The 18,844-nt window shown below is 56.4% G+C and overlaps 2 protein-coding genes across 2 annotated transcripts in view; one reads left to right on the forward strand and one right to left on the reverse strand.

The window, feature by feature from the left end:
• Positions 1–1,009: 1,009 nt before the first annotated feature.
• PROCA1 (protein interacting with cyclin A1) lies at positions 1,010–6,906 on the forward strand. The gene is made up of 4 exons (XM_081940732.1): positions 1,010–1,360; positions 2,695–2,827; positions 4,775–4,909; positions 5,794–6,906. Exons 1-4 carry the CDS (start codon positions 1,033–1,035, stop codon positions 6,464–6,466), a joined length of 1,269 nt encoding a protein of 422 aa, XP_081796858.1. The 5' UTR covers positions 1,010–1,032; the 3' UTR covers positions 6,467–6,906.
• A 2,219-nt stretch (positions 6,907–9,125) lies between these two features.
• Positions 9,126–18,844, reverse strand: part of SUPT6H (SPT6 homolog, histone chaperone and transcription elongation factor) — a 57,181-nt gene continuing 47,462 nt past the window's right edge. The window contains exons 29-37 of the mRNA XM_081942814.1: positions 17,738–17,933; positions 17,377–17,615; positions 16,763–16,876; positions 15,460–15,584; positions 14,916–15,028; positions 13,991–14,068; positions 13,725–13,891; positions 11,144–11,334; positions 9,126–9,456 (exon numbers count right to left, since the gene is read on the reverse strand). Coding sequence (XP_081798940.1) covers positions 9,270–9,456; positions 11,144–11,334; positions 13,725–13,891; positions 13,991–14,068; positions 14,916–15,028; positions 15,460–15,584; positions 16,763–16,876; positions 17,377–17,615; positions 17,738–17,933 — 1,410 coding nt within the window. The 3' untranslated portion in view covers positions 9,126–9,269. The remainder of the gene's footprint in view (positions 9,457–11,143; positions 11,335–13,724; positions 13,892–13,990; positions 14,069–14,915; positions 15,029–15,459; positions 15,585–16,762; positions 16,877–17,376; positions 17,616–17,737; positions 17,934–18,844) is intronic.

Here is an 18,844-nt window from a genome sequence, read left to right on the forward strand (position 1 = left end):
GACTCCTACTCCTTGATTGAGTTTTATAGCATCATAAGAGGCTACTTGAGGCCAGTTGACAGGGAGGGACGTTTTGGTGTGTGTGTCTGTGTGTGTGTGTGCCAATTTTGCAACAGGTGAAACTTTCTGGTTGCCCAACTATGGGAATTTGTTTTTTTTAAAGTTGTTGAAAAAGTTTTTGAAACTTTTCAAAAAGTTTTTAAGAGCTTTAAAATGTCTACAAGTTGTTTTAAAAGTTTTCAACAACTATTTCAAAAAGTTTTCAAAAAGTTTTCAAAAAGTTTTCGAAAAGTTTTCGAAAAGTTTTCAAAACGTTTTTGAAAAGTTTTTGAAAAGTTTTTGAAAAGTTTTTGAAAAGTTTTTGAAAAGTTTTTAACAGCTTTAAAACTTATACAAGTTGTTTACAAGCGTGTAAATGGCTGGAGAGGCCTTGGTTCTACATAAGCCAAAGAATCATAAAACTACGATTGTGCCCGGCTGGGTGACGATGAAGGCCAGGAGGTCAGCGGAGAAGTGAAGGACTGTCTGTCCTTGGCACAGCTGGACCTTGCCAGATCCAAGTTCAAGCGGGTGTCCCTTGGGAATATGATGCTGGTTTGATCAAACATTGGGACAGTTTTAGGCCTGGCCCGCAGCCACATGGGCCTGGAGTGCCCAAGGGGGGTGGGCGGTGGTGGGAGGGAGGGAAGGTCTCCCCTTTGGGAGCCTCAACCCTGCCTTGATACAATTGGAATGCATTGAGTTGATTCATGGGGGTCTGGCTGGCAGTAACAGGTAGGCTGCGGCTGTACCTGGAAGCTCCGCTGACGCAGCCAGCTCTCCTGGAAAGTCTTTCCCTGGCCGTTCCGCCTTTGGGGAAGTCGCCGCCACCCTCCCCCCCCATGGAAACCCCGCCCACCAAGCCCCCCCGGCTTTGGGACAATCCTCAACGGGAGGGGGGGCGGCAGCTGCTCCTCCCCCGCCCCCCTGGAATCAGGCCACCGCTCGTCGGGGCTTAAAAGGCGGGCGGGCGGCGGGCGCTGTCTCTGCGCGATGGTGCTGAAGGAGGGTCTCCCGGCGGCCGGCAGGAGGGAGCAGTTCCCGCGCACCATGGGCCTGGGTGTGGCGGCGGCGGCGGTGATGCTGCTGGCGGTGGCCGGAGCCGGCCTGCCACCCTGCTCGCGGGAGAGCCGGGGCAGCGACGGGCGACTCTGCGCGGAGACCGGGCCGGGGGCTTTGGCGCTGCGCGGCGGGGGCGCCTTGGAGCGGGCGCGGGACGCGGGCTCGGCCGGGGGTCGTCGGCGGGCCAAGCGAGGCTTCACCTACCCGGGGACCCTCTGGTGCGGCGCCGGAAACATCGCGGAGAACTACGAGGAGCTGGGTAGGCGACGGGGGGACCCCCGAGAGTCCGGGGTAGCGTCGGAGGGCGCCCGAAAGGCAGCCCCTTTGCTCTCATTCTGCGTCCTGTGGCGGGGAGTTCCGTAGGGAGGCACCCTGGGGAAGTTGTTGCCAGAGGGAAGGGCTCTGCTGTGAGATGTGGCGGTGGGCACACGCCAGGCTTTTAAGGGGGAAACACCGCAGTGCCAGGTGTGGGCAGAGGGGCTTCTTTGTGGGCGACAGTCTGCCTACCAGAGCCTTCGCTGTCTTCCCCGCACTCCCCCTATTCTCCCCCCCCCCCCTCACACACACCAGCACTGTAACCTCCAGCCGATGGTCTTCCTGACAAGGGAGCCTTCTTGGGGGGGGGGGGGGGGCAAGGAACCTGAGAAAAAAGAAACTGGAATTTGGGATGTTCTAAATGTGGAAAATGCTCCATGAGCAAAAACCGGAAGGATTCTCTGACTGCCCCAATGGGCGAAGGGCTGCCAGAGTTGGTGGTGGGCTTCTCAGGGATGACAACATTGTTGGCTTTGATTTAAGGACACAAATTAATTTTGCTTCCGCTTGGAAACCCCTCCTGGACTTTGTGCTGGAGGTGGGAAAACAATGAAAGTTTGATTTTGTGTTTTGCTGCCCTTAGGTAGGTTTGGTTTATTATTGAAATGGCTGGGAGAGGGAGTTCTCGACTTACGACCACAATTTAAATATATGCTGCTAAACAAGACATTTGTTAAGTGAGTTTTGCCCCATTTTGCGACCCTGCCACTTTAAGTGAATCACTGCCATTGATAAGTTAGTCACATGGCCATTAAGTGAGTCTGGCTTCCCCATGGACCTGGCTTGTCAGAAGGTCGCAAAAAGGGATCACGTGACCCCGGGACACTGCGGCCGTCATAAACATGAATCAGTTGCCAAGCATCTGAATGGAAATCACGTGACCGTAGGGGATGCTGCAACGGTCATAAGTGTGGAAAATGGTGATTTTTTTCAGTGCCATTGTAATTTTGGCCATTAAGTGAACTGTTGTAAGTTGGGGACTCCCTGTATATATTATGCAAAAGTAAAAAGTTTGAGGTTGTGACTTTTTACTTCATTCTTCTTGTGCCAAAAAGAGTTGGAAGTCAGTTCTCCCCCCCCCCCTTTTATTCTGCACTCTTCCCTCTTCTTCCCCTTCTCCCATTTCCCTCTTCTTCTCCTCGTTTTTCTTAGTATTTTTGTATTTTGCATTTTGATAAATAAAAATTTACCCCCACCAACGGAGCTGCCTGGGGTGGGCATTGCAGCCAGGCTTCCCCCACCCCTCTAGCCACACCCCCTCACTGTCCCCCCTTGCAGGAGAGCACCAGGAGACAGACAGGTGTTGCCGGGATCACGACCACTGCCAGCACCTCATCCACCCCTTCACCTACAAGTACGGGCACCGCAACCTGCGCTGGCACACCATCAGCCACTGCGACTGCGACAGGAGGTGAGGAGGGTGGGTGGGTGAGGCAGCCACGCAGGGAGGAGAGACCCCGATTCCCCCAAGGAATAAGCAACACCCCCCCCACCCCCACCCCCACCCCTGTGGAATGAAAAAGGCCACAAAAAAATTAATATTATTACCTCTTAGTTCCCCCTTCTACTGATCGCTCCCCTTGAGGGCTATTATTATTATTATTATTATTATTATTATTATTATTATTATTATTATTATTATTATTATTATTATTATTATTACTCTGTTGTTTTGCATGTATCCTGAGAGCTTCTGCACCAGAGACAAAATCCTAGTGTGCCTAATCACACTTGGCCAAATAAAGTATTGTACAGTATTCTATTCTATCCCTACGCCTATTCTATTCCTATATTATTCTAGACTAAATTTTATCTTCTCAATTCTATTTTCTCAATTCTGTTTTTATTATCTCTTCCCTCTTCTTAATTCTCAACCTCTCTCTTAATTCTCTCCTCCTCCGTTTTCTTCTTAATTCCATTCTTTTGTTATCTCTTCTTTCTCCTTATCTTCTATTCTCTTCTTCATTCTATTCTTTTATTATTTCTTCCTTAATTCACTTTATTATATTCTCAATTCTATTCTTTTTTCTTTTTCTTTCTTAAGTCTCTCCTCTCCTCCCCTGTATTTGCTTCTTAATTCTATCCTTCTATTATCTCTCCTCTCCTCTTCTTAATCCTCTCCGTTCCTCCCCTTCTTTCTTTTGGTTCGGCAGGCAGGGCTGGTGAAAGGAGAGGTGCCTGGACGCACCCCCACCATTGCCATGGCAACCCTACCAAGTCTTCATCCCTTCCTTTCACCCTCAGAGGGGCTTTTCCCGGGAGAGTCTGTACCCTTGGGATCTCCTTGTGGCCTCCCGTCCTAATAGCCAGATCCAATCCTGTTGGTTTGGGGGATCAGCCATGATTGCTGGGGGCTGTGAGGTGGAGACCCCGAGAGCTGGCTTCGGACCAGGCAAACTCTCTGACCCGACACTAAGAGCAGGGAGGAGGGGGCTTTTGTCAGCGTTGATGGTGGTGGGCTGCTCCCCCCCCCGCCTTCAGCTCAACCATGGTTTAGCCAGTGAACTGGTTTCGCATGACCCAGGAAATCCTGGTCAGCCTCCAAGCAGGATTCAGGCTGTCTTGGAAGCTCATCCTGGGGTTGAGGCCCCCTCAATCTTTTCCCGGAGTCTCCCCCTCCCTCCCTGGGGTGGGGCTCTTCTGCAGCCCTCCAAAGATGCTTTGAGGGGGTGGGTGGGCTTGGGGGCCAAGCCGATCATCCCTCTTTCCTTGTGGCATTCAGTTGGGATCCTGGGCAAAACAGGGCTTGCACAATAAGCCACAAATGGTGGTTTAACCTTTGCCGTCACTGGAGGATTTCTGATTTCAGCCGTGTTCCTTGTTTGGCATGGGTCAGGCCCAGGGAGATGTCCACCCCCATCCTTGTACATCGGGCCCGATCCAGCCCCGAATAGCATGCGTGGGAGGGCCCTGGCCTGGCTCCCAAGGCCACCAATCAAAGGGCAGGTGAGGTGACTCCAAAGCCCATCCACGCTCAGCCCTGTTGCAATGGCCAGCTGGAAGGGAGGGACCAGCAACTGCAAAGTGTAAAACCAACTTTGAAGACCTCTGGACTTCAACTCCCAGAATCACTAACTTATCAACGGCAGCTCAGCTGGCTGGGGAATTCTGGGAGTTGAAGTCCACAAGCCTTAAAGGGCACACCCTTGGTGTAAACGCTCACATTTGCCAGCCTACTTTGGTATGCGGCTCCCCCCCCACCTCGCCAAGCCCGAAACCCGCCTGCCAATCTGCCATCTGAATGGAGGCTTTCACCAGGAAGGTTCCCAGGAGCGTGGGAAGCACGCAGCAGTGCATGCTGGGTGCAGAGTCCGTTCCAGGACGAGACCCTCAACACCTCCCCCCCCGTCTCTTCCAGGCTGAAAGACTGTTTGAGTGCCGTGAACAACACCGCTTCCCGCGTGGTGGGACAAGCCTTCTTCAACATCATCCAGGTGCCGTGTTTTGAGCTGGTCTACCAGGAGGCATGCGTGGAGTCTTACCTTTATGTCTGGTGAGTGCCCCCCCCCGGCCAAGCGTGCCCCCCACCCCACCCCAGGTCTACTCTGCAGAAGGGGTTTGGCCACTGCTCTGAGCCCCTAACCAGCACTGACCTTTCTGCCCTGCGTGCAGGGGGTTGGACTGGATGACCTCCAAGGTCCCTTCCGACTCAGTTAGCCTGTTAAAAGGGGTTGGGCGTGAAAGGCTCCAGGAGATCCTCAACTTACGACTACAACGGAGCCCAAATTTTCCAGTGCCAAGGAAAGATAAGGGAGTTTTGCCTCATTTTACGACCTTTCTTGCCATGGTAGTTAAGTGAAATGAATGCAATCGTTAAGTGAGTCAGTCGTTAAGCGAATCCGGCTACCCCATCAACTTTGGTTGTACGAATGTCACAAAAGGGGATCACGTGATGGACGCGCATCGCAAGAGTCACACAGATGAGCCAGTTGCCAAGCGTCTGAATTGGACCACACGATCGGGGGGTGGGGGTGGGGGGCACCATGGCTGCTAAGGGCGAAAAGCAGGGCTAAGTCACTTTTTTCCATGGATGGTTGTAAGTCGAGGACTCCCTGTTACAGGGCCACAGACCCAGCATGGATGTGCTGTGGGTCAGCATGGGACCATGGGCACTGCATGAGAAGATTGGATCCGTTGCTTTGAAGAAGCAGCATCCAACCTTAGCAACTTTTAAGACCCGTGGACTTCAACTCCCAGAATTCCCCAGCCTCCTGGCTGGGGAATTCTGGGAGTTGAAGTCCACAAGTCTTAAAGTTGCAAGGTTGAACCCCCCTGCTTTAAAGCAATCCACAGTCGGGACCCCTTGTGTCCTGCCTCTCTCTCTTGCACCCCCCCCCCTTGCAAAGGACCCCACTCAATTCGCATCTTTCTTTCTAGGTGCAAGAACTACAGCCGGACGGCCATCGCGGTCCTGAAAGACCCCGTGATGTTTGACTACGGAGGGGAGCGGATCGATGCCCCAGCCACCCGACGGCCCCAACTGGCCTCTTCCACCACCACCACCACTCTGTCCCCCGGGCCCCACTCCCGTCCTTTGGGGAGCTCTCCCCCTCCCTGGAAACCGGGCCGGGCCAGGCCGAGCCCCTTGGCCCCAAAGCTTCGGAAGGGCAAAGGGAAGGACGGAGGGCGAGGCCGGAAAGGGAAGGGGGCAAAGCGGAAGCAGAAGAAGAAAGGCCCCTGGGGCACCCCCGTTGCCCCCCAGAAAACCCCTGGGGAGGGCCCCCCCCAGAAGCAGCTGGCTGTGCAGGAACTGGGGAAGGGGGACGCCCGGGCCCCACACGGACACCCCGAAGTGGGACAGGGGGACTCTTTCAATGCCATCTTGAGTGACGAGCCTGGCCGAGGGGGGAGCGAGCCGGTTGCAGCTGGGCTGCCTGAGAGCATGCAGACGGTCCTCCTCCAAAAGGGCCTCCCCACCGCTGGCCCGTCCGGCGTGAGGAAGAGGAGGAGGAAGAGGCGGAGGAAGCTGCAGAAGGAAGAGGAAACCTTGACGAGGCGCCAGAAGCACTCCATGGCCGGCAGACTCAGAGAGGGAGGGGGGGTAGCGTAGAGGCGGAGCAAAGTGCCCCCACCCCAAATGCTGGGCAGGAGGGCCCTATGGCTGAAATGCAAACAGGATTACGGAAACAAGACTCATGTCCCAAAGGGGCTCTTTCCAAAAGGCAAGTGGGATTTATCCCCCCTTGAAAACGTTTCGCTTCTCAGCCAAGAAGCTTCTTCAGTTCATCATGAACTGAAGAAACTTCTTGGCTGAGAAGGGAAACGTTTTCAAGGGGGGGAACCCCCCCCCAAGGAAGTTCAAAAGTTCTCTTTTGGAAAAAGCCCCCTTGGGACGACTGTGAGAGCTGGAGAATCTCCATAGACAAACGAGAGTGGGAAGGGACCTTGGAGGTCTTCTAGTCCAACCCCCTGCTTCATCAGGAGGCCCGATGCAGACCAGACCTGCTAGGTTGGCTTTGATGGAGAAGGAATAAAAGCTGATTAACTATGCACCGGTGCCCCCCATCCAGCCTCTTCTTTTGCAAAATCCCTTCTGCCGGGGTGGGGTGGGGGGGTGAGAGGCAAAGTGCCCCCCCTGAAAAGGTCAGTGGCCCAGCCAGGACACAGAGACCCCTGGCTACTCAGCCCACTCAAGGCTCAACCTGACCCCCAATGACCCCATAAGGCCTGGAGGTTGCTGGGGGGGGGTCTTGACAGGGTCAGCACCTGCCCACCCCCCTTCTTTTGAGGCAGCTGCCCCCTTTAATCCCCAGCACCTTAGCAGAAAGCTAATTAGTGGGGGGAGGGGGAGGGTTGCCCAAGGAACTCACCCCCCCCCCCGGGTCTCCCCCTGCTAGTCTCCATCTTTTAGGGTCTTCCCCTCCCCCCCACGGGGGGGTCTGATTTCCCCCCTCCCCCATCTTTTCTCTTTTTAGCAAAGTCCACCTTCAGATTCATGGAGGAAAAAGAAAGGGGGGGGCACATAACACCCTCAGGAAAACCGGGGGGGGGGGGGGGAAGACACCCAGAAGCTCCCCTGGTTGTGAAAACGGAGACGCAAGAGACGCCAGGAACACCCAATGCCCTGCCCGGTCTCTGCCCAGCCTCCTTGGGGGTCTCAGCCCCACAAAAGCGGCTTCCTTGCTCCCCCCCAGCTGGGCCAGCGGCCTTGGCCCCCCCCTCCTGCTTTACTCAGGGGCAATGAAGGGGGGCTCCAGCCGGACGTGGGGCAGAGACAGCTTGGTGGCCCAGGAGGGGGTCATCCTAGCCCTCCAGGATCTGTGCAAGTCCTCCTCTCCAGGGGTGGGGGGCTTCAGTCAGGGGGTAACAGCAGCACCAGGCAGCTTGACTGATCTCCCCGCCCCCCCGGAAGGGACCCAGAATCTAGGGGGGGTAAAAGACTGGGCAATGGGACGAGGGCCCCCCTTCCTGCTGCTGCTGTGTTGGGGTTGAGGGGGGGGCAGGGGAGGGTCCCCGACCCGTGAAGGGCATCCCGTCTTTGCTACAAGTGCTGAGAACAGAATCCGCACCCGCCTCCTGCAGCACCCTCTGCTTGGCCACTGGCTACGTCTGCCTTGGGCCCCCCGAGGAATGTGGCCCCTGCCACCAGCACCCAGTATAGGCACCTGGCGTCCCCCCCCCACCTCCTGTGCAAATATGCTGGGCAGGGGTGCCAAAGTCCATTTCATGGAGGGGGCATCAGGGTTGCTTCACCTGGGGGGTGGGCAGGGTCCAGGTGGGCGTGGACTTTCCTCAGACCCTCCCTCTCCTCCCTTCCTTCTTATTCTTTGCCTTCCCCCTTTCCCCTCCCCTCTTGCAGGCACATTTCTAGGGCACCCCCCCCCACCCCCCAATACTCCTGTGCTGGAGGGGGAGCCCCTCAGACTGCCAAGGGAGGGTCTGCCAATCTCCAAAGACCCCAGGGGCTCTTCCCCCCCCCCAAAGGCCGAGGGGCTGCTGGTCTCCCCCAATGGGCAGAACTCCCTGCCGAGAGGAAGCCCCCCCCAGGTCCCCCCAAGCACCAGCTGCCTCTACCCGGTAGAAGAGCCCCCCCCCCCTTTGTGCCCAGCATCCCCTGAAGAGGCCGACTCTGCCAGGCTGGCATCTCAGCTCCTCCTCTTGACAGCTGGGAGGAAGAGGAGGAAGAGGAGGCATCCGTAGAAACACCATTTATTCCTTTTGCTGTCGGGGGGGGGGGGGAACGATGACATGGGGGGGGGGAAGGATGGGGAAGGGGGGGGGACGCTATTTGGCATTCCAGCCGCTGCCACAGACGCTCCCTTCCTCCTCCACGAAGGCGGCCACGTTGACCGGGGTTTTTTCTTGCAATCTTTTCTTTTTCCTTCCTTTCCTCCCAACACAACTGAATAAATATTGTCCTGCGATGCGTCTCTTATGGCGGAGGCCGCATCCTCTTCGGAGCTCAGGCAGCAAAGCGCCCCGAATATCCACACAGCTACTGAGCACAGAGAGTAGCAAAGAGAGCGAGAGAGAGAGAGAGAGAGGAAGAAAGAGAGGGAGGGAGGGAGGGAGGGGAGACGGACGAGCGACGTCCGGTCTCTTGAGTTTGAAGCCAGGCCTTCTGATGCCACTCCTGGCCTGGCCATTCTGCTTCGGCCTCACCGGTCCTGGCAAAGTGGGGACCGGAGGCCAAAAGACCCCACAAAGGCCTCAATGGGTCCGAGAGCCGTGGGGCCTCCTCGGTGCCAACAATTTTGCAGCCCCTTCAAGTCTCCGCTGCCCGCAGAGGGCACAGCCGGCCGTCCCTGGCACACTTCTTTCTCCGCGCGGGGCAGAGCGGACAAAAGGAAGGAGGCGGAGCGAGGGGGCTGAGCCAGGGGGGGCCGGGGCCGTCGTGCTCCTCCCACGGGAGTCTACCGGTCCATCTCGTCCAAGAGTGGGGTGGCGTCGCCAGCCACGGACATGGGCGTGCTCTCGATCATGGGGCTGGGCGAAGGGCGAGGGGTCAGCCGCTGCTTCTGCTTCCGGCGTTCGGCCTCCTTCTCCTGCAGCCACTGCTCGGCCATCTTGCCCCAGTCGATGGGCGCGTGGGAGGTGGACCTGCGGGGGAAACGGGGAAGGCAGTGAGGACTGGTGGCCTGGCCGCCTCCCACGGGTGGGCCATCCCATTGGCAGGAGTGCCCAACCTCGGCCACCCTAAGACGGCTGGACTTCAACGCCCAGATTTCCCCAGCCAGCAAGTCCACCAGTGGGCAAGTTGGAGGCCCTGCTCTTGGCCCCCAAGCCTCCACTTCCCATCGTCTCCCCTGGGAAACTGAGGATCCCAGGCCAAGCAGGGTCCAACCGTGCCAAGGCCCAAACAACGTCTGCACACTGTGCAAGAGAGACAATCCACAGGGCAGGAGGAGAAGGCGACCCTCTCCAATTCATTGATTTGATTCTCTCTTCTGTTCTAATGTATTCTCTCCTCTCCTCCATTCTCTCCTCTTGTTCTCTTTTCTTCTCTTCTCCATTCTATGCTATTCTGTTCCCTTCTGCTCTCTTCTCTTCTACTCTAAATTCTATCCTATCCTATCCTATCCTTATTCTTATTCTATTATTCTAGTCCCACTCCACTCTATTCTAAAATTACTTCTCACTCCAGCAACACTGTCAGGGCAGGCCAATGATAGAACACAAACTGAGAGCAAACCCCATTCTCTTCCAGCACTGATAATGTTCCCTAGCTGGGTTATGAAACGTCTGGAAGAAAACAGCCCAGCTCAGAGAGCACCAGGGACTCCTCGTCTCAACCCTGAGCTACAAAGATGCCCTCTGCACTGGCTGGAGGCCTTCTGCAGGTGGGGCTTCTGCCCCGGGTGACCCCCGCACAGCAGGCCCCCGCAGGAAGGAAGGTCCTCCCAAATTCAGGGCAGAGCCAGCTAGACAGCGAGGGCCGTCCGAGACCGTCGGGAGGGGAAATAACTTTAAAGGTAGCTTGAGTCCATCAACTGCCTCCATAAGTGCCTCAAAAGAACGGAGCTCAGAGAAAATAAATCTTTGTTCCTTAAAACGGGACCCCAAACGGTTTGTCCAGAAAGCAACTGGACTTTCTTGGGGGTTTTTCCCCCTTGAAAATGTTTCACTTCTCGACAAAGAAGCTTCTTCAGTTCTTCCTTCCTTCCTTCCTTCCATCCACTTATGTGTCTATATATCTATATCTATATCTCCCACCCATCTGGCATGAGCATTTTTTTCCTTTCTCTCTTTTCTTTCTTTTGCTTCTTTTTTTTCTTCCCTCCCTTCTTTTAACCTCCCTCCCTCCCTCCCTTCTATCCCATCCATCCATTCATTTATGTATCTATCTCTATCTCTATATCTCCCACCCATCTGGCTTGAGGATCTTTCTTTCTCTTTCTTTCTTTCTTTCTTTCTTTCTTTCTTTCTTTCTTTCTTTCTTTCTTTCTTTCTCTTTCTTTCTTTCTTTCTTTCCTTCCACTTTTCCTTCCTTCCTCCCTCTCTCTCTCTCTCCCTTCCCCTCTGAAGAAGCTTCTTTTTCAAGGAAAAAGCATCTTTGGGACAACCAAGACCTGGAGGACTGAGGCTCTCCTTAAAACAGGAGGTGACCCAGGGACCCCTCACCCTCCTCACGCTCTCCCAGCCAGGGACGGCTTTCGTGGGCGGCTTGGAGAGGCAGCCAGCCAGACAGCCAGCAGTGGAGGAGGAGAGTGGAGCCTTGGAGGGGGCCCTGCTGAGCAGCAACTTGGAAAGTGGAGGTCCAGCCAAGCCCCCCCCCCCCTTTGCTTACTTTGGCGGCTGCCGTTGGCCGGCGCTGGAGGAAGGCTGCGACTGGGGCTGCGACTGGGTGGACTGGGGGGTGGTGCTGGCCTGAAGCTGGTGGTACTGGGGGGTGGTGATGGGCTGGCTGGGGGTGGTGTAGGAGTAGCTGGGGGTCAGCAGAGGGGTGGCCACCGGCTGCTGGGCAGGCGTGGTGAAGACCTGCAATCCAAGAGAGACACATCGCAAGTCAGGGGTACCCAGCTCCGGGGGCAGGAAAACCCTTACGCAATCATCTACAGGTAGTCCTCGACTTACGACCATTCAGACTGTCCAAGGTTCCCACGGCACAGAAAAAAAAGGGCTTGCAACTGTTTTCCACTTGCAACCATCGTAGCTCTCCCATAATCTTATGTGACCGGAATGAAGACGCTCAGCAACCAACTCGCTTTTGTGACGGTTTCACTGCCCCAGGGACACGCGATCCCCTTTTGCGACCACCCGACAGGCAAAGCCAATGGGGGAAGCCTGATTCGCTTAACAACTGCAGTGATATGTCTAGCGGTGGCGAAACGGCCGCTAACTGGGGCGTGGCTCCCTGAGCAACAGCTCCCTGTCTTACTCGGCCATGGAAACGTTTGGGTTGGACGTTGTGGTTGTTAAGGCGAGGACTGGCTGTGGCTCCGAGGGGGGAGAGAGAGGGCCTGTGGGGGGCTTTGCTCTCAAGGCCTCGCAGCGGAAGACGGCTCCCCTGGGCTCGGAGGGACCCACGGGGTCTGCTAAGGCCTGGCTGGGGCCGGGTGCTCAATCGGAATAGACCCGGAAGGGGCCTCGGAGGTCTTCTGGTCCAACCCCCCCCCCCCAACTCAGGCAGGAGGTCCTCGACTTACAGCCACAAAATTTCTGATGTTGAGGGAAACGTTTGTTAGGTGAATTTTGACCCATTTTATGACCCTTTTTGCCGCAGTCGTTCAGCAAATCGCTGCAATTGCAAAGGGAGCAACCTCGGCTGTTAAGCAAATCCGACTTTCACAAACATTGACTTTGCCTGTCAGAAGGTCCCAACCGGGGATCACGAGGCCCCATCGCAAGCGCCAGACAGGTTGCCAAGCGTCTGGAAGTTGATCAGGTGGCCGTGGGGTACGCTGCAAGGGTCCTAAGTGTGGAAAATGGTCATAAGAGAGTCTGGAATGGTCTCGGGTCTCCTGCTTGAGCAGGGGGTTGGACTAGAGGACCTCCGAGGCCCCTTCCGACTCTGTTATTCAGCAATCCCTTCCTTCCCTCCGGAAGCTTTAAAGAAGAGACTGGACAGTCATTTGTCTTCTAGTCCAACCCCCTGCTCAAGCAGCAGACTCTAGAGAAGGGGTGTCCAAACTTGGGCACTTTAAGACTTGTGGACTTCAACTCCCAAATTCCACAGTGCTGGCCAGGGAATTCTGGGAGTTGAAGTCCACAAGTCTTAAAGTTTGGACACCCCTGCTCTAGAGTCTGCTGCTTGAGCAGGGGGCTGGACTAGAAGACCTCCAAGGTCCCTTCCTGCTGTGTTATAAACCACACCCACAGACACCAAGTAGGACCCTGGAAGGAGGAAACTCCTTCATTTCACACGCAGGGACAGATTTAATCGTAGTTTCAGCCGAGAAACAAGCCAAGTCCACGAAGGTCGTCTCGTCCCAGATCTTGCTGGCAGGGCGACTGTTGAGCCCCTTCTTCTTCCCTGGAGGAGCCCCTTCCCTGGCAGCTTAACTCCCCCTTCTCTCCCCTCCCCCCAAATAGGAAAATACCCCCCCCCGGCTCTACTGCCCGCTTTCAAAGCAGTTGGGCTCTTGGGGGGGGGGGGGGGGGGAGTCCTGGCCTGCAGCTGATGCAGCCTCGAGTACCTTTCCCTCTTTTCTTCCCAATAGACCCGGGGCATTAAGTGGGCAGGATTTGGGCAAAGGGTCTCTGGGGATCCCCAAGGGGCTTTCCCCCCCCCCCCAAGAGGCAACTGGACTTCCTCATTTTTTCTTTGAAGATGTTTTGCTTCCCATCCCAGGAGCTTCTTCCGCTCTGACATGATGGTGGGGAAGGGAAGGATCGATACTCCTTGCAGGCAGCTGGTCCTTTGCCTCCTTTGAGAGGGTCCTTGAGGCTACCTGGATGTTCGTCTGTGTCCTCAGGGTCACCTGAGTGGGGCAAATGGGGGGTGGGGTGGAGCCTTCTTGGAACGGCTGACAACAATTTCAGCAACTTTCAACAGTTCCAAGAAGGCTCCACCCCCCCATTTGCCCCACTCAGGTGACCCCGAGGACACAGACGAACCTCCAAGCGGCCTCAAGGACCCTCTCAAAGGAGGCAAAGGACCAGCTTTGCCCGCAAGGAGCGTAAATCCTTCCCCTTCCCCCCATCCAGTCAGAGCAGAAGAAGCTTCTGGGATGAGAAGGGAAACGTCTTCAAAGAAAAAACAAGGAAGTCCAGTTGCCTCTGGGGGGGGGGGGGGGGGGGGAAAGCGCCTTTGGGACAACTGTGACCGGACGACACAGAAGCTCCACAGACTGTCGCTGGGAATGCCCACTTGTCCTGCTGCCCAGCTGAGGTGGGGCACTGCCAGGCGACCCCTGCCGCCCACTCACGTGATATGCGCTGCTGCCTCCGCCGCTGCCCCCGTAGCCGTACTGACTGGAAGCCCACTGCGCAGGGGTGGCGTTGGCGTTTTGCCCCTGCCCCGTCACAGCAGCGATGGCGCTGAACATCTGGGAGGTCATGTTTTGGGGCAAGGCGTTGACGGCTCGGGTCAGGTCTGCAGAGACAGAGGGAGGGAGGCGGTTAGAAGAGCCCTCCCAGTTCCCTCACCCCGGGGGGAGGGGTGTTTGTGCTACGGGGGCCTCTGCAGACTCACCTGCGAGGTTGATGTTGGCAGGAGTGGCGTTGATGGAGGCGGGCGTCCGTGTTCGGCTGCTGCTGCTGGGGGTGACACCTGGGCAGGGAGGGGAGAAGAGAGGGAGGACGCCAGGTGAGAAGCAGGGCAGAGCTTCAGGAAGCTGCCCTCTCTGCCTGGTTTGGCACCATGGGAGGAAGGGAAGGGAGGGGCCCTGAGCTGTAGGCAGGTTTGAAGGGGGGAGGGTGCTCTTTGCAGGCAGTGGACCACCCAGGATGTGGCCTCTGGGCTTTGTAGTCTTGTGGAAAGGCCAATCTTCTTCTTGGTGACAATCCCTCGAGCACAGGAATGCTGCCTGGTGTTAGGCGGGGCCCCTGGAGCTCAGGGGGCCCTTGGAAGGGGCAGCTGCTGGGCAGGGAGCCAGGCTCCCCACCGCCCTGCTCAAGGCCAGAGCCAGCAGCCTCACCACCCACCCATCTAGACCCCCGTTAGCCTTCCCTGAAGCTTTAAAGACCGGGCTGGGCTCCAACATGCACCAAGGGCCCCACTCCTGGGAGTAAACTAGACTCTGGGTGCCCAAAGGAGACGTTTTCGTGATATTTCTAAATGTTTTTATTGCTTTTACTGCTCTAAAATGCTTTTAAGATTCTAATGACAATATATGTTTTTGAACTGTGAGTTGAGATGGGGGGATAATCAAATCAAATCAAACCAAAGTGGAAAAACAAAACCCCATCATTCTAGGCAGAGGCAGGGAAGGGGTTCGCCTGGGTTTCCTCTGCTCAGTATCGTTTGCTGAGATGGGTGGCCATAGAAATCAATCCATCCATCAAATAAACTCATCCTTCCAGCCTTTGCCGGTTCAGATTCAGCTGCTCAACAGAGGAAACGGCCCCTGCAGGGAGGAGGAGCCCCCAGGATGGGGGGAGGGGCACCTGGGCCTTACCTGGCACAGGGTCCTGGTAGTGATCCTTGAACCACCGGAAAAGGCCGTTGACCGTGGGGAAGATGTGGTTGCGGTACCGGAATCCCTCTGGCGTCACCGTCACATACTCGATTCTGTGGCGAGAGAATTCTGTGGCAACTCTGGCCAACACGGATGGTTGGGCCAGTCTGGGGGGGGCGGGGGGGGAGAGGGGGACACCCACCCACCTCTCCTGATTCAGGCTTGTCTGTTGGCCAGCAGAAGCCAGAAAGGTAGAGGCTGGGGGGGGGGGGGGGGAAGCATGAGATAACCCCGGGGGCGCATGCAGACCAGCTGTGGCTCCCGAGAGAGCAACTCTGCCTGTGACCAACCCTCCAGCATTTCCGGGGTGGGGTGTAAGGGGCTTCCTTCCCTAATCAGCAGGGCCTCCACTCTGTGTGTAGGAGGCCCTGGGGTCAACCCTGGGGACCCCACTGCAAAAGCCGCCTGGCCGAGCCAGGGAGCAGCCAAAGAGCCTGACCGCCTGGCCCAAGGGTGGGTGGGTGGGGGGGAAGGGGAGACCCACCTCGGCTTGCCTCGTGGCTGGTAGCCCAGCAGGAACTTGCCCGGAAGGTCCTTGCAGGAGCAGACGAAGTAGGGGATGAAGGTGGGCTTCTCCTTCTTGGTCTTCACCAGCAGCTCCTCCAGTTTCTGAGGAGACGGACGAGAGAGAGGAGGCAGGGATTGGCGGTTGGCCCTGAGCGGAGGCTTCCCACCTCCCTGGGAGACCTCAGGGTGCCCGTTTGAAAGATGGGGTGTCACCCTTAGGACCCCAGAATTCCCTTCCTGCGTCCAAGGCGACCTGTGAGGCCTGCAGCCCTCTTTTCTTTGGGGTCTCAGGCCGGCCCCACTTTCTATTCTTCTACTATGCATTTTTCTATGGTGGGAAAATGGGAGGGGGGATTGTAAGGAGCGAGATGATACGGAGCCATAACAACGTTCTTTCTAGAAAGCCAAGGTCATCCTTTTGTTCTCTGCACCTGACCGGAACTGGAGGGATGGAAGCTGCCAGCGTGGCAGTGGGAGATTGGACCATGGGATGGGCTTGTGTGTGTGTGTGTGTGTGTGTGTGTGTGTGTGTGTGTGTGTGTGTGTGTGTGTGGAGATCTTGAACTTTCAACCGGGTGGGGAAAACTGGGAAGCCTTCAGATTCGGGTTTCCCCAGATGTGCCAACGTGGCTCTCTTCATCAACTGGGACTCTGAGGAATCCTTTGCCTCGGACTCTGATCCCCTTTCGGATGCTATTTGGGCTCCTGACCCGACCATCCTCAGCAAAGCCCACAAATTCCAATCTCTTGGCTGAAGAGGGTTAAGCAGCTGCCGCAGTGAAGACCAGGCTGGTGCCCGGGACCGGATGCCAGCCCACCTGGGCGGTGGGAGGACCCAGCTCTGCTCCCCCGACAGGCACCAGAAGGGGAGAGTCAAGGTCATCTAGCGCAGCCCAAACCCAGAAGGAAACGGACAGCAGCCCTTCCGACCCACAGAGCCTCTTCAAAGGTCATCAGCTGAGGCCTTTTCACCCCACCGGCATTGGATGAAGAGAGCCTCAGCTCAGCTGGTGCCCTTTGGCCAAAGGGAGACTGGGACGGTGGAAATATATCCACAGGCTTTCACCAGGGGGGACACAAGGGGTCTCTACGCCCTGGTGCCTTTTCTTCAATGCACTTTTCCCCTTAACGTACCGTCTCTTTTGTTTTTTCTTCATTTTTCTTTTATGTATTTTTTTTAGAGTTTCGTCTTTCAACTTCTTTTGGAATAAAATAACGTTGCGTGTCAAAGGGGACCCCTTGTTAAAGAAGGGACTCTGCCCAGCCCTCCCCCGCCTCACCTTCCGGTCTCCTCCGCTGCAATCTTGGTAGTATTTATGGCCGAGCAAATCGCGGGCGAAGGAGGCCATGGGCTGGACGTAGCGGGCCACGATCTCATCCAGGTCCTCAAACTCCTGGGGAAGGAAAGAAGAAGGGGAGGAGGTCTCAGATGGGAGGACCCCGGCAAGGTCTTGCCTCTGCTGTCCCCTCAAGAAAGCAGCACCCTTGAAACAGGCAGCCATTCAAAAGGAACTTTTCTTGGGAGGTAGTGATAGCAAGGAGAACAGGCAGGATCTGAAGTTCCCGCTCAAAAACGTTAGGTTAAAAGTTCCCTTCCCTGCATCCAGTCGGAAGCGGGACAATCCCCAGGTGTGAAGTTGTTGCGGGAACTTCCAGCTGAAAAAGATCTTCTCAGCTGATCTGAGACAAAACAGATGGCCCCAGGCTCATCTCCCCCCCCCCGCCCCAATTCCCAGGAAGGTGCATCAAAGGGAAGACCAGAACTAGCAATATGTCAGGAACTGTTACTGGGTCCCCTTCCTGTCAAAACATCAGAATGGCAGCGTCCCGACAGGGATCTATGAGGACCTGACCCCTCCCCTCCCTCCCCCAGGCGTGCTCAGCCCCCACTCACTTCGGTGTTGATCCAGAGGGTGGAGCCCAGGCTGAAGGCGTTCTCCTTGCCCTCTTCTCGCACGTCCACGTGCTGGTAGATGTTGTCACACACCTTCCAGGTGACGGTCAGGTGATTCTCTCCTTTGCTGCTAGGCCGGATGATGACGTCGCCTTGGTCCATGGTCTCCATCATCTTCTCGGCCTGCTTGAAGTTGATGTTGTGGAAGGAGGGGTGCGCGATCACCCGCTTGATGTATGCTGTGGGGAGAAGAGGCCGGGCTGCTGTTGGCATCTGCCCTCCGGTGGGAGGTCTGCCCTCCCTCCCTCCCTCCCTGCCTCTTTCCCCCAGGTGGGAGGGCCGGGCCCCACCCCGGACTCACTTGTCCGCTGCTGCTTCCTCTTCATTTCTTCCTCCTGCTTGTGGTCGGAGGCCTCATCCGCAAAGTCGTAGTGGGCATCCTTGGGCAGCTTCCACTCGTTGCTCCTGTCCATGAGGTCGGACGTTCTGCAGGTCAGGTCGGCACTGAACTTCTCAATGTCGATCTTCATGATCCTGCAATGGACGGTCATCCCCACCTGCCAAGGAACGCAAGATTCACAGAGAGGTCTGGCTGGGCACGCGGCGGAGAAGGAGGAGGAAGAGGAGGAGGCGGCGGCTATGCGTGATCGATTTCACCCTCCAAAGACCCTGATCTTGGCACAAAGCGTCTTCAGTAGCCACCCACTCTCCCCTCGTAGGGAACAATGGCCTCGTTCAGGGAGAAGTGGCTCCTTGGGGCCCTTCAGGGCCAGAAGATGCACAGGTCACTCTCATCTATGACGTTGTGGGGTCTCGATGTGGGGATCCCTCCTTGTCCTGCTGGATGGTTTCAACCAAGTCCCCGTGTGGACAGTGTTCAAGGGATGGGCCTCAGGGGAACCGTTTGGTGGATGGGCCTAGCGGCTGAGGGGCCAGGGGCCTCTGGAGCCCCTGAAGCCCCCTCCTCCATTTCTGCGTGCAGGACAACATTCAGGGTTTTGGAGCAGAGGATGGAGAATAGGCCTCTGTCCAACCCAGTGGGGAGCCTCCACGCCAGATGTTTGGCAGAGGTGGAAGGAGAGAAACAGGCTAAGGCTTAACCAACGGAACTGCCTGCCTCCAGAAGCTGTGGGGGAGCCATCACTGGAGGGTTTGAAGAAGAGAGTGGTCTGGAAGGGTGCAGGATTGACTGCTTGAGCAGGGGTTGGACTAGAAGACCTCCAAGGTCCCCCCCCCCCCCCCGGCTTCTGCTATTCTGTAGAGCCAGAGGGGCTCCATCTGCTTCAGAAGCAGATGGATCCAAAACCAGGCTGACTTTACCTTCCAGCAGCCCAAGAGGGAGCGAGGACTTTGGGCCCTCGGCTCCTGCTGAAGCAATGGGGCAAGGCAAGGCGTTGCCCAACCCAGCCTGGGCACCAGCTGTGAGGCCTCTCAAAGGGGTCTCTGCCCTTGCAGAGTTTGAGGCTGT

The sequence above is a fragment of the Natrix helvetica genome (assembly GCF_964273705.1).
Source record: "Natrix helvetica genome assembly, chromosome: 2".
NCBI classification, from domain to species: domain Eukaryota; kingdom Metazoa; phylum Chordata; class Lepidosauria; order Squamata; family Natricidae; genus Natrix; species Natrix helvetica.